Source organism: Aethina tumida, chromosome 5 (genome assembly GCF_024364675.1).
Source record: "Aethina tumida isolate Nest 87 chromosome 5, icAetTumi1.1, whole genome shotgun sequence".
NCBI classification, from domain to species: Eukaryota; Metazoa; Arthropoda; class Insecta; order Coleoptera; family Nitidulidae; genus Aethina; species Aethina tumida.
Window position 1 is genome coordinate 18,736,604 of NC_065439.1, and position 14,386 is coordinate 18,750,989.

The 14,386-nt window shown below is 34.5% G+C and overlaps 2 protein-coding genes across 4 annotated transcripts in view; both read left to right on the top strand.

The window, feature by feature from the left end:
• LOC109597285 (pre-mRNA-splicing factor ATP-dependent RNA helicase DHX16) overlaps window positions 1–10,760 on the top strand; it is a 42,030-nt gene extending 31,270 nt beyond the window's left edge. Inside the window, exons 1-2 of one of the 2 annotated variants that reach the window (XM_020012931.2) lie at window positions 7,742–7,784; window positions 7,924–10,760. In XM_020012931.2, the coding sequence (XP_019868490.2) occupies window positions 8,019–10,691 (2,673 nt within the window). In that variant the 5' untranslated portion in view covers window positions 7,742–7,784; window positions 7,924–8,018 and the 3' untranslated portion in view covers window positions 10,692–10,760. Of the gene's footprint in view, window positions 1–7,741; window positions 7,785–7,923 lie in introns of those variants that run through there. The other variant, XM_049967650.1, reaches the window with a different exon arrangement.
• Window positions 154–14,386, top strand: part of LOC109597287 (dnaJ homolog subfamily B member 6) — a 28,917-nt gene continuing 14,684 nt past the window's right edge. The window contains exon 1 of one of the 2 annotated variants that reach the window (XM_020012933.2): window positions 154–426. The gene's annotated coding sequence lies outside the window, so the exon portion shown is untranslated. The remainder of the gene's footprint in view (window positions 427–14,386) is intronic. The other variant, XM_020012936.2, reaches the window with a different exon arrangement.

Consider the following 14,386-nt stretch of genomic DNA (forward strand, 5'->3'; position numbering starts at 1 on the left):
CTGTACGCACATGCGCAAATCGCCCAACCATCCCTTCTTCGATCTCGCCTCTCACTCGCACCCGCCCGAAACGCTCGCCCAGCCATCTCCCGTCCTCCTTCCCCGAAACAAATCAGCGTGTGCGTCCGCCGCCGTGCCGTATCTCTATGCCAGACGTTTTGTGTGTGTTCGGCGAGTCGGTGAACGAAAGTAGGCGCCGTCCGTGTTTATCGTTACATCAATAACCGGACAGTGTGAGACGTTTTCGATCGCGTACGTTACGAAAACCAGTGCCCGAATTGAATAACCGTCGCTAACGACGTGTGTTTGTGTCAAAACTTTTGTACGGTCGCGTTTCATCGGGACGAGAGGAGTGACGATGGGTGATCGCCGGGATTAGGTTCACGCGTCCAGCTACGTTCCCGGATAATTGAGTTCCGACAGCAGGTATTTAGCCACATTCAAATATCCCCGCAGCACGTTATGTAAAATCGTCGCGTTAAATGGCGCTCGTCCGAATTCGAATGGTCGGCCGGCCGTTTATCGATACGTTTTAAAATGCAAATCGTAAGAAATCGTTAAGGCGACCTTGGAGCCAACGGGAGGTATTTTTACCTATCGGCCTACACACATTTATGTAATTTCCCATGGCCCGATGTGTTTGCTGGCTTCCTCCGTGATTTTTTCGCACCTGTTCCGCCGAAGGGTCGTAATTCGCTGAATTTGGGTTGGTGCTCTGGGAGGGTGGTTGACAAAGGATTCTAGGTTATGTCGGCCTCCTTATTAATTGTCAATTGATTTTAAAGTGCTTTGTTTGGTCGGTGATGCGTTGTACATGGTGGAAATCAATATGCACGTTTATTTTCCCTGTTGAGTTTCTAGAAACTTGTTGTTTTATCAACCAATGTTTTTCCAGAAATATCTAGAAGTGCTGCTGGTTAAGTTTATTTTAACTGTCCTTAGCAACAAACGTATATCAATATCTATAATGCAGAAGTTCTTTAAAATAATGATAAATAATCTTTAGTCAAATATGTACACATTGAGTTATTAGCAATCTGGAGTAAAATAATGTTTTTTTCTTGATTAAAGTTACAATTTATTTTCTATTAATAATATAAATTTATATATACAGTGGTGTCCAAATAAATAATACACATTACTATCTTAACGTAAATTGGGATTAATTAAATGCAATCAGAATATATTCTTCCATATTTTATCTAAATCAAAATAATTACTTGTTAAATTAAATCTAAAACAAAATTCTTTTGTTCGTTATAATCACCTGTAAACGGTGAGATAAATATTTAATGAAATATCGACAAAACCAATTGACCAATCACGACTCAACATTTTAACTGTTAATTATAAAAATCCATATAATTGGTAATTTATCATTGGCAAAGGGTTTCTTTACTCCCATTCCTCTCATTATGTTTCTATATCTGAAACACGGTCCATTTTATTAATAATTTTTTATTATGCTCCCATACCGTACCAATGAAAGGGACTCCAAACTAAAACTTTTCCTCCACCATTTTACAAATCTTGTTCTACTGAACGTCGATTCATCATTTCAAAGAAGCCTTCGCCAAAATTCTGGAGGATAATTAATCCATTTTTGTGGATTAGTTTTGTTCGAATATACTTTTATACACTAATGGTTTCTTTACGAAAACATATCCTTGCAAGATTGTATAATCCAATCAATACATTTTTTATTTTGTATTTTAAATTGAATGTTTGTTGTTTCGTATTTGTTCATAAGTATTGTAAACCATTTTTCGGAGGCATCAAGTTTTTAGCGTTATCAACAATATTTGGATATTTGGACATGTTTCATTTTAATTATTACTTTCCTCTTCTCTGGAGAACAATGTTTCTTTCTTATAACTGAAAGTGAATTTATTTAATATAAATAAATACTACTAACAATAAATTTTAGAGTTAAGAGTGTTATTAAATACATTCACAAAACTTAAATATTTTAAATTTTGTACTACACTTTGGCCACTACTGTATATATTTATTATATATAAATCTTAAAATTTTTGAGAAAATTTTATAAATACCATAAAAACAATTTTTAAACAGACAAAAATAGTGTTATATTTATTAAAAATATTAATTTTTATATTTTCAAATCAATAACTATCAGTTAGTCATCGTAAAAATCAATACCTATGCATATTTATTACCCAATTCCAGTTCTAGAAAATTATTGTTTTATCAATATGTATTGCCAGAAATATCTAGAAGAAGAATTTAATTTAAAATCCCTTTGATAATAAACAACAAATTAAATAAATTAATTAAACAACGATAAACGATTTTATTAAAATATGCACACATTAAATTGTTTGCAATGGAGTAATAAAATATTTACTTTTTAGATTAAATGACTATGAATAAATTAATTTTAATCAGAATTTTACAAGATAATTTTTTAATATTAAATTAAAACCTTAAAATTTATGGATACAATTCTACAAACAATTTTTTAAACGGACAAGAGTAACATTATATTTATTTAAAATAGTTAGCAGTCAATAACTGTTTTTAAACTCATTGTGGAAATCAATATTCTTTATTTATTGCCTAGTTTCATGTCTAAAAATAAATTGAAATTGAATTTTAAATGTTAAAAACATTGGGTAAAATTAAAAAAAGTTTATCAAATCGATCGTTAAACTGTAACCATATTTATTCTCAATAAAAAATATAATTTTATATAAAAACGAATAAAATCCAACATTAATTATGAAATTATGAATATATTTAGTTACAGATCAATAACTGTAATCATTCATCGTGAAAATCAATAACACACTACTCCATCCAAATTTAATTTAAGAAATATCTAGAAGATATAATACTTATTAAATTTATTTTTAAATTTTAACAAAAGTCAACTAACATTTTAAAACTGAATAAATTCATTAAAATAAATATAAAATTAAAATGTTGGCCAACTAAAGAGATAATAATACTGTAAAATAAAGTTATTATTAATTGCCTGTCCAAATTAAAATCAACAGAATAAATTATTTCACATGTTAAATTTGTAATAAATTTTAATAAATTTATTCTTGCTTGTTTTGTAAGCAAACAAATCAAATTTCAATTATAAAATCTTGTTCTCGTTATATAAACGTTAGACGTTTATTTATGTTAACATTGTTATTTAAATTTAACAAGTATAAATATTTAAAATTAAAAATGTGAACTGTTACTGCCAAAATCAGTCATTGATGATTCAAACTCAAAATTATGAGAAAGACATCCAAAATAAATTTGAGCACAATGAAACATCGTGTTTAATTTTGAGTTATAAACTATATGTTGCAATTTGTCATGTTTTATTTATAAGAAATAATAAATAAACGTTAGTAATTACTCATTTCGTTAAATAATTTAAAATGTTAATAATTATGAGTCAGATTGGTTGTAACAATTTTACAACGTCTGAACGAAAAAACCTATGTTAGTAAAGACTCGAAAACACTAAAATTTTATTACGTTATTTCAACAAACTGTAGTAAAATGTGAAAGTTTTAAAATTAAAAGTTAAAATTTATATTTGTTTATATAGAAAGTCAAAAATATAATATAAAAATTGCAGATAACAGGAATTCTCACCCTGAGAAATATGTTATGAAATATGAGTAAAATTTGTATTTAAAGTTCTCGTAATATAATAATAAAAAATTCGTAATAAATTGTGACTAAGCTGAAATAAATTATTGAAATTTCTGAATATTTATGTTATATTTACTATCAGGCCAAACATTTATAACTCCAAAAATTTTATGTGTCATTCAGCTATAAGTGTAACAATTTTTAAATGTTTACTAATTGAAAATACAAATTATTGTAATTAATTATGAATAAACTGAGACAAAATACACATATATATATTTTAAAACCCTAATTAATTTTAAAATCCGTGCTGTTATAATTATAATTAATTATAACAAAAAAAATAGTAGCCAAAATTTAAATTGAAAGTACTGAAATCATGTTTATTCCTAATTAAATTTTCAAGCAAAATAAAGGATATTAATATTAAAATTTATAGTTAAAATTCTACAAATCAATTGAAAACATTCTTTTAAACATACTTTTTAAATTAAAAATATACACATGAAAGTTTATATAGTCTCAAAACAATAACAGTGTTATAAATATTTCACAGTTTAATCGTATTACGTTAAAATTAAAATACTGAAAATTATTATTGTTGAACCTGGCAAACAAACCGATGTAAAGTAATTTTAAAATGTCAATGTACTAAAAAATAGTCTGAAATAAATTGTTTCAAAACAAATTGCAATATCTAGATAAGTGTATTTTTTGGAACCGACAATGTTTATTCGATATCCACTACATTTTTGGTCGTTGCATTTAAATCCATTAGAGATGAATATATCCGGACAACTTTTGGCTGACGTTAGTGACCGTATGTAGGTGCAAAATGGATATCGCACCGTAAATCTGAATAGAGATGGTCACAAATCTTAGCCAGGTATTTTTAGTCGAGGTGTGACTCGTAGTTTAAGGTCAAGAAAACAGTTTTATTTATATCGGGCCAAAAATTGTTGATATGAAAATAATTTGCTTCCTTTACATTTTTTCATCTAATTTAATATAAATAAGTTCAGTCTGTAATCAATAAGGCAGTGAATCACGTCACTAATACAGTTATCGTCGTTGCCAAACTAAATAACATACAACGCTTTAATTAATTAAAATATGATCACGTGTCAAATATTTACCATAAGATTCGGTCAATGTCAGAACTACATGCACGTGTTATGAACAATTAAATCAGACTCCATAAAGAGACCCATTTAAAGAGTGCATGTTGTGTGTGTAAACCACTGATTGTGTGGAAATGGCGATAAAAATTTATTACATTATATTGTTGCTAGTTCGGCATTGCGGTGGTGCTGGAAGCTATTTTAGTACCATTCGTTCCGTGCCGCTCAATTCGACAATCATTTAATTGAATCGATCAGCGTGATTTTCAATTATCATAGTGTTTAATGAAAGCGAATTTGGTCAAATCGATTACAAGGCTGTTTTTTATGGCGAATTAGCGGCACGGAATTGTTCTCGGTTTCAATAAGCCTTTTAGTGGAACAGAAATTGCATAATTTTGTTTACTAATAAATCTACTAGTAGGTTTCATCGATCAGATACGAATATTGATTAGAAAATTGTGGATTGTGTGTTAATTATGGTTACACTTTGATGCTTGGAAAAACGTTAAAAGGTAAATTTGCCTGATCTGGTTTACTAACGTCAATCAACGGAGAAAAACAATTACTTTTGTTTTAATGTGATTATAAACGGGGACGGATTAGATGTGATTGATTTATAATAATAGAAAACACTTTTAATGATATAAAGGAATTTTAAATCCGTATTGTCGAAGGATTATATTTTAGCTTATTAGTCAGAAGAAATACAAATTTAATTATATTTACAAGATCAGAATTATATTGACCCAATGACATCAAATTTCTCACAAGTTACTCAAGGATTTATTTTTTCTGATTTACTCCAATAACATGAAAAACCCATATTAATTCAACGTCATGATGTTGTGGCTAACTTCTAGTTAATGCAGAAATAAATCTGCGTAAAACCAGTATTAAATAAATAATCATTTTTTTTGTGAAGGACTCTCAACAATATGAAAAAGCCTTTAAGATTTAATTTTGGTAAATTTACGAAACGATAAACAGTCTTTTTTATAACTGCATAATTAAATATATTGACCTAGTGGCAATAAATTTCAGACAAGTCACTTAAAATTTCATTAATCGCAGTTTTATTTGGAAAATACTAGACCAATAAAATGGAAAACCCATACCAATTTATCACCCTGGGCTGACACAGGAGCAAAACCTACATAAAACGATTAATTGAGAATCTTTTTTCTTCGTGAGGGATTTTGCTTTGAAAGCATGAAAAACCCTTAATTTTGTCTCTTCTGAAAGAATAAATTCTAGTCAATTTACGAAAAGCAAAAACAGCATTGATAATAATAGCATAAATAAAAAATATTGATTTAGTGGCAACAAATTTCATACAAGACATACAAATTTTAATTACTCACAGTTTTATTTGAAACATATTACACCAAAAACATGAAAAACCAATACCAATTCCTTACCTTGGACTAGTATAAAAGCAAATCCGTATAAAACATATAATTGATTATCTTTTTCCTTCGTAAACATTTAAGAATATGAAATACCCTTTATTGCTTCTGAAAGAATAAATTCTAGTCAATTTACAAAAAGGGAAAACAGCATTGATAATAATTGTATAAGTAAATATATTGACCGAGTGTCAAGAAATTTGATGAAGACATACACATTTTAATTATTCCCAGTTTTATTTGGAACATATTGACCAAAAACATGAAAGACATTGGTTTGACCAATTTTCTTCGTGATGGACTCAGCTTTAAGAGTATGTAAAAACTTTGGCTTTATTCTTCCCAAAAGATTAAATAATTATAGTCAATTTACATAGAGAAGCTTTGATTACAATGTGGCATTAAATTTCACAGAAGCCACTCAAGGTTCTGTTATTACCACTTTGATTTTGAAAAACATGACTCCAATCACATTAAAAACCACCATCATGTTACACGATAAACTCTTAGCCACATACATTGTTTATCATCTGATGACTAACTTTGGGTTTTATAAAAATAACCCAAACCACGTAAGACATGCAATTACCGTTCAATTACATTTTCAACTTCCTGGAAACAAATCTTCCTCCAGTGTATTGACTGTTCATTATTAATCACGTCGATTAATTTAGCCGGCTATCTGTTACTTTCCATTTGCGAATGCATTACCGCTCATAATTGGCATTCATTTACGGTATATCGCACATTATGCTAAATTATGTAATTAGGCTGACTATTATAATTCGATAATTTTTTTCCGCAGTGCGAGGCACTCACCCGGTCATGCACCAATTGTCGCTTTTCTTTGGCATACGCGATTGTCAACTGTACCCCGCTTTTTCCACATTTGAATACCGGAACACATGAATTATTTAAAAAATACAGCACTTTTGTTCAGTTCCTCTAGACAGAAAAATTAATCGACAACGCTTTACCACAAAGCAACGTATTTCGTTGTTCCATCAACCGACAGCCCACAGTGAACATTTTGCACGCATTTATCTCCCGACAGTCAAATTGATGACAGCAAAGCGGAAATATGAATTGCGCCAACAGATAAATTATGTATCGGAGACTATAAACAAAGTACTCGGGAAAATCTCTGACCGAGCACTTAACATAAACAATTAATACCACTTATAATGCGCTCGGCAGTCCTCTAAGATTATCAGCAGATGGTGCAAGGCAGATTAAGCACCACGGGGGCCGCTCGTACGATTAATTCCGTCTTGAACGGCGCGAATTGCATTTTAACGAACGTGTACGGTCAATAATCCGCCCGACGAACAATGCAAACAACATGCACAGATTCACCGGTCTGTCAACGCGGGTCCGTGGCCACTTTGTTGCTCGTATCATGTGATTTCCTGCAACGTACGCAGATGTGTAATTGAAGATAAGCATTTCTTCGTTCAATTGTTTTAATTTGATGCCACGACAATTGTCATTCGTTACGATTATTGGCCGACATGGTTAATTATCAATTTATACGCCTTGTGCAGGATATAACTAAACGCTGGTTCAATGTATTTTTGTAGAATTTGCTCGGCACGTTGAAAACAAAGTCACTCCAATGTCGCCTGTATTTTCTGTAAGTTAAGTTACTTTCTTTAAACATACAAAGTAAATACGTGTTAATTGCTAGTGTAAATATTATCGGACAAATACTTTAAATAAACCAAACTATTTTTAGAAGTACTGTAACTAATGTTCTTCTTCTTTTGTTCCAGGTAATTGTCTTTATTTTTGATCAAACGTTGTAAGTATAAGCTGCGCAATAAACCCACATTCAAACTAAATGTGACGGTGATAAGCAACCAACAAAATGAGTGATAAAAAGCGCCGTAAGCGCTACGAGTCCGATTCCGACTCGGAAAGCGTTGACAGTTCGGAGGAGGCTCGCAGAAGAGATTTAAAAGAAAGAGACGAGTTCGCGGATCGTCTCAAGAAACGCGATGAAGCCAAGACGCGTAACATCGTGCAGGCCTCGGACAAGAGGGCGTACGAAGAGGCCGCCAAACGACTGAAGATGGAGAACGAGGATCGCGACAAAATCGTGCCCAAACTTCGCATACAGTCCAGGAGGAAGTACCTGGAGAAGCGCAAGGACGACAAACTTGCCGAACTGGAGGCTGACATCGCCGACGATGAGTACCTTTTCGAGGAAGAGATACTGACTGAGCGGGAGAAAAAGGAGCGGCAACACAAAAAAGAGTTACTAAAACTGGCCATTGAACATGAAAAAGCCAGAGAATTGGAACGAGTGCAAAGGTACCACATGCCGAGAGATTTAGGCAAAGATTCGACAGAAAACTACGTAGAAGTGGACGATTTAGAGAAAGTACCGCAGTCAGAACAGAAAAAATGGGAAAAAGACCAGATGGCGTCAGCCGTTTTCACCTTCGGTGCCAAAGACGCATCGAAAAAGGACGATTACGAACTGTTACTGGAGGATCAAATTGAATTCATCCAAGCCCTCCAAATGCCTGGCGTTGCTGTGAAAAAAGAACCGGAACAAACCGAACAACAGAAAAAAATAACCGACATAGAGGAGTGCAAGAAAAGCCTACCTATTTATCCGTTCCGTGAAGAATTCATACAGGCAGTCCATGAAAATCAGGTCCTGATCATCGAAGGTGAAACTGGATCAGGCAAAACCACTCAAATACCTCAATACTTGCACGAGGCTGGTTTTACGGCTGACGGCAAGAAAATCGGTTGTACCCAACCCCGAAGAGTGGCGGCTATGTCTGTAGCTGCACGTGTGGCTCAGGAAATGAGAGTGAAACTGGGTAATGAGGTGGGTTACGCCATACGTTTCGAGGACTGTACCTCGGAAAGAACTGTTATTAAATACATGACTGACGGTACTCTTCACAGGGAGTTTTTATCAGAACCAGATTTACAATCTTATTCTGTCATGATAATTGATGAAGCTCACGAAAGGACTTTGCATACTGACATATTATTTGGACTGGTCAAAGATATAGCCAGGTTTAGGCCTGACTTAAAACTGTTGATTTCTAGTGCCACTCTCGATGCACAGAAGTTCTCTGAGTTTTTTGACGGTGCTCCCATTTTTAGAATACCAGGCAGAAGGTTTCCTGTCGATATTTACTACACCAAAGCCCCGGAGGCTGATTATATAGATGCTTGTGTTATTTCTGTGTTGCAAATTCACGCTACTCAACCCTTAGGGGATATTTTAGTGTTCTTAACTGGTCAAGAAGAAATTGAAACTTGTCAAGAAATATTAACTGACCGGATAAGGCGTCTGGGATCAAAGGTGAAAGAACTGCTCATATTACCGGTTTATGCTAATCTTCCCAGTGATATGCAAGCGAAAATTTTCGAGCCTACACCTCCTGGTGCCAGAAAGGTAGTCCTAGCGACCAACATTGCGGAGACATCTTTGACTATAGACAATATTATCTATGTTATTGATCCAGGTTTTGCTAAGCAAAACCATTTTAACTCTCGTACAGGCATGGAAAGTCTTATGGTAGTGCCCATTTCAAAAGCCTCAGCTAATCAAAGGGCTGGAAGGGCTGGACGAGTGGCTGCAGGCAAGTGTTTCAGATTGTACACGGCCTGGAGTTACAAACACGAATTGGAAGATAATACTATACCAGAAATACAGAGAATCAATCTGGGAAACGCTGTTCTAATGTTGAAAGCGTTAGGTATTAATGATTTAGTTCATTTCGACTTTTTAGATCCTCCCCCACACGAAACGTTAGTCCTTGCGCTGGAACAACTGTATGCGTTGGGCGCCCTGAATCACCACGGTGAACTGACGAAGCTTGGTAGAAGAATGGCCGAGTTCCCCGTGGATCCAATGATGGCAAAAATGATTCTAGCTTCGGAAAAGTACAAATGCTCTGAGGAAATCGTTACAATTGCCGCCATGTTATCAGTTAACGGCGCCATATTTTACAGACCAAAAGACAAAATTATCCACGCGGACACAGCCAGGAAAAACTTCAATCACAACTGCGGCGACCACTTGAGCCTTTTGAACGTCTACAACCAGTGGAAGGATTCCGATTATTCAACGCAATGGTGTTACGAGAATTTCATTCAGTATCGTTCGATGAAGCGAGCGAGAGACGTTAGAGAACAACTGGTCGGATTAATGCAGCGAGTCGAGATTGAGATGGTGTCAAACGTGACTGAAACAGTAGACATAAGGAAAGCGATCACGGCCGGTTATTTCTATCACATCTCTAGACTGTCAAAGGGAGGAAATTACAAAACGGTTAAACATAATCAGAGTGTGACCATCCATCCGAACAGCGCTTTGTTCGAGGATCTGCCCAGATGGGTGTTGTACCATGAACTGGTGTTCACCACGAAAGAATTCATGAGACAGGTCATAGAAATTGAAAGTAAGTGGTTGCTGGAAGTGGCGCCGCACTATTACAAGCAAAAAGAGCTGGAAGATTCGACGAACAAGAAGATGCCGAAGACTGTGGGCAGAAGTACGAGAACCGACTAACAGACATATTTATTACGAGCTAATCGATTACTGTTTTAATGTTTTGTAATAAAGTACATGAAACGTGAATGTGGTTTTATTGTGATAACGCAATTTGTGACAGTCACGTTCAACAAACACAGACACGAAACTGTAACAATTGCTGTATTGAAATTCAATTGCAAATATCCGTATCAATGCACTTAAGTAAATAATAATTGACGGGAAAATATGCACATAGAAATTCATGGAACCAACCAGCCAGCCAACCAATTGGAAATGTAAAACCCATATTTTATTGCACCATATTAAAAAAATCGAATGCATGAAGAATTACCGATTCACAAAGCGTTATTTCCGTCGGTTTTCTCAGAACGACATTCACACAAATGCATCGATGGTCGTAGCGTACGACCAGTACGGCAGGATTGCCAGTCCTGGTCTTCGCCAGACGGTCCTGCAGCTGTTCGAGTGCGGACAAATGAGCGGCAGGTATGTATCGAAACCAAGGCCAACATAGGGCATGAACTCTCACGCTGGCCATCGACGCATGTGTATGTGTACGTTGTATTTTAGTGGCGTCCAAGTTATTAGAACAATGAATTTTTATGAATACATTACCGGCTCAGGCATGGGTGAAGGACGTACACGAATTTTGATCTTCAGTTGACTTCGAAGTCGGTTCAATCACCAAAGGTGCGGGTCAGGAACGGGATGATGCTAAAGAAACCTTGCTTCCTGTACAAGGTTTCTATAGGATCTTTCACTTCCCCGTTCCTGGTTCTGATGCATTTTTACGCTTGAAACGAAACTGAATTGAGGAAATGTCACGCTGGGCTAAACATACGACCTTTGCATTTGCAAGGAACGAACGAGTGCCAATCACCTTTCCGTGGATATTGTTACACATACGAAAAAATGTTTTATTGTTGAAATGTAACAGTAGTGTAGTCACGGTGTGCAGGTCCGGGATATCGTGATGCCAAACGAGGCGGAGAGAAAACCGACTTCCCTAACACGGTGGCTGTGTTTTAGAGAAAAGTAACAGGTTTATACATCGCTGTTAATAATGGTTCGAGGCAAAAAATTTTACTGTGGCAGAATTAACTGATTTTATGTAAGGTTTATCCGGACTAACTAGTTGAAAGAAATAACAAACAAATTAGTATTAAGTTGCCGTGGTACTTATTATATAACGAACCCATGAGAACCGCAAATATAAATAGAAATTAATTAGATTCAAGGATATGTGCAATAGTGGATAATTGTCATGTTGTTTTAAAACTAGAACTATCCCAGATCATTTCTATAAATTTGAATTACAATCGACAGGATTATGCAATTATGCCACCAATTGAATTCATTTTTATTTGCCGTTTTCTTGAGCACGAATCCATTCATCAAGATTTACACATGAGATATTTCAAAATCATGACTGAAAGGTGTTGCAATTCATCATGTTAAAGATGGCGGAATCAATTAGGCAGACGTTGTGAACATTGAATGAAAGCTTAAATTAATGAACCTTACTTTTCATAAACATTACATCTATGAAAGTAAAATCTAACATATAAGAAAGTAAAATTAAAAACCCGTTTTCTATGTTTTAGCTAATTGTAAGCGGTAAAGCTTGTCATCTTTCAAGAAAGTTAAATAGCAACATTCTGTTATGGCTCCATGATATTTTTCTAATGCACTATTGATTCTCCCCGGTGTTTTATAGCTTCGCTATTATTTTTATGGACACGCTTCGACATGATAATGCTGCAAAGGCTTGGCAAGTTAATAAAACTGTCACTGTTTATAAGAAATATACGATACGGACAACCATGCCTAACGTCCAGTGATACGTGGTAAATTGGCCGTGGAATATGGTTGTTTACATTGTGTTATGGCTTACTCCATTTTTTCCCACAACCGTGAATGGACCCCGTAATCAATTATGATTTGTTATACTTTTTATGGGCTTGCTAATATTATAGTATTAGTATTCAAATTGGCTATAATTGGTAGTCATGGTGTGGTTCTTTTTAGTTGTCAGTCGGTTTTTTGCATGATACACTTTCTATTTTATAGTTCAAGATGATTTCTGATGTGAAGGGGTCTTCCCAGGGATACTCCTCTCGTCTTTTGTTGCTTAATTTATTATTTAGGCTCCTCTAGAAAACATTGTTTAAATATATAAAGAAAAGTTTATTCATAGTACTGTGGAATAGAGTTTCAACACCTCATTCTATAGATGAAGAAAAATTAATCTTCTGGCTTGTTCCAAAATATCAAAAGCTATAACTGAATACTTGAAAAATTATCAGCCTCTCTAGAAAACAACTTTCGTCTGATGTAGCTCTTCCATCTTCTCCCTTCTAAAACATCAAAACCTGCAGTTGAATAGGAATATTTAAGAATCATTCCCTTCTCTAGAAAACTTTGCTTATGGAATACTTAATGCTTTCTTGTGGGATAGTGGTGTTTTAAAACTTTTTTCTTATAGATGAAAAAAAAATATTCTGATTTAGCTCTTCTTCCTTATTCCAAATTATCAAAAGGTACAACTGAATGCTTGAAAAATCATCAGCCTCTCTAGAAAACATTTTTTGATTTGTCCAAGAGGAAGTTTGTTTCTGGTGCTTTTAATACTTTCGCCTGAGATGGTGTTCTTTAGATGAAGAAACAATAATCTGATGTATCTGAACCTACATTTGAATAGGAATGCTTAAGAAAATCATTAACTCCTCTAGAAAGCTTTCTTTATGATATTCTTAATACTTTCTTGTTCTTCTTCTAACAAACATAACATTTAAATAAGAATACTTAAAAACCCATCAGCTCCTCTAGAAAGTATTGTATGAATTGTCCATAAGAGAATTTGTTTTTGGTTCTTTTAGTATTTTCGTGTGGAATTGTTCTCTTGCTCTTACGCCCTCTTCTTTTCTAAATCTTCAAAACCTACAGTTGAAAAAGAATGAAATTATCAGCTCCTCTTTATGGTATTCTTGTACTTTCTTATGGGATACTGTTGTTTCGGGTTAAGAAATAATCTGATATAGCTCTTCCGCTTTCTATTCTTCTAAAGCATCAAAACCTACAGCTTAATAAGAATACTTAAAAAACAATCAGCGTCAAAATTCGCCGCTCCATAATTTCTGATCGCAGATAACCTCCCAAAACAAACCGACCATACGATAATCCCGAGTCGGGCAACAACAAACAAAAACGATAGAACAAAGGTAATCGTCAGGACACCCAGTTTGGAATGACTAATAAGCATAGTGCAATACAAATACCGCGTTATGAAATGTTGTACAACAATAATAACAAACTTGACATTTGTATCGATAACTTACCTCAGATTGGACGGTTCTGCGAACCAACGCAATCACTGTTTCGATTTCCTCGGAGCGTTTTCGTCACGTATTTGGTACGTTGATCTCGATGAACCGCATCGAAATCGATGCGAGTCGGGCACATTCAGTTAAAACATAAATTGTTTTATTAATGGTTCGTGTCGTGGTTCTGTGCTCTATTGATCTGATGAACAGCCTATAAAACATGTTACTTAACGTCGATGGGTCCGGTGGCGTTCCAGCCAACTCGAAATCAATTCCGGAGGGTTACCAATAAGCGGTTTTAGAAGTATCACCTTGTAACACTTCGTACACGAGCTGTGCGGAGAACGGGTAATCCGTAAATCGCGAGTCTGGTCCAACGACCTTTAT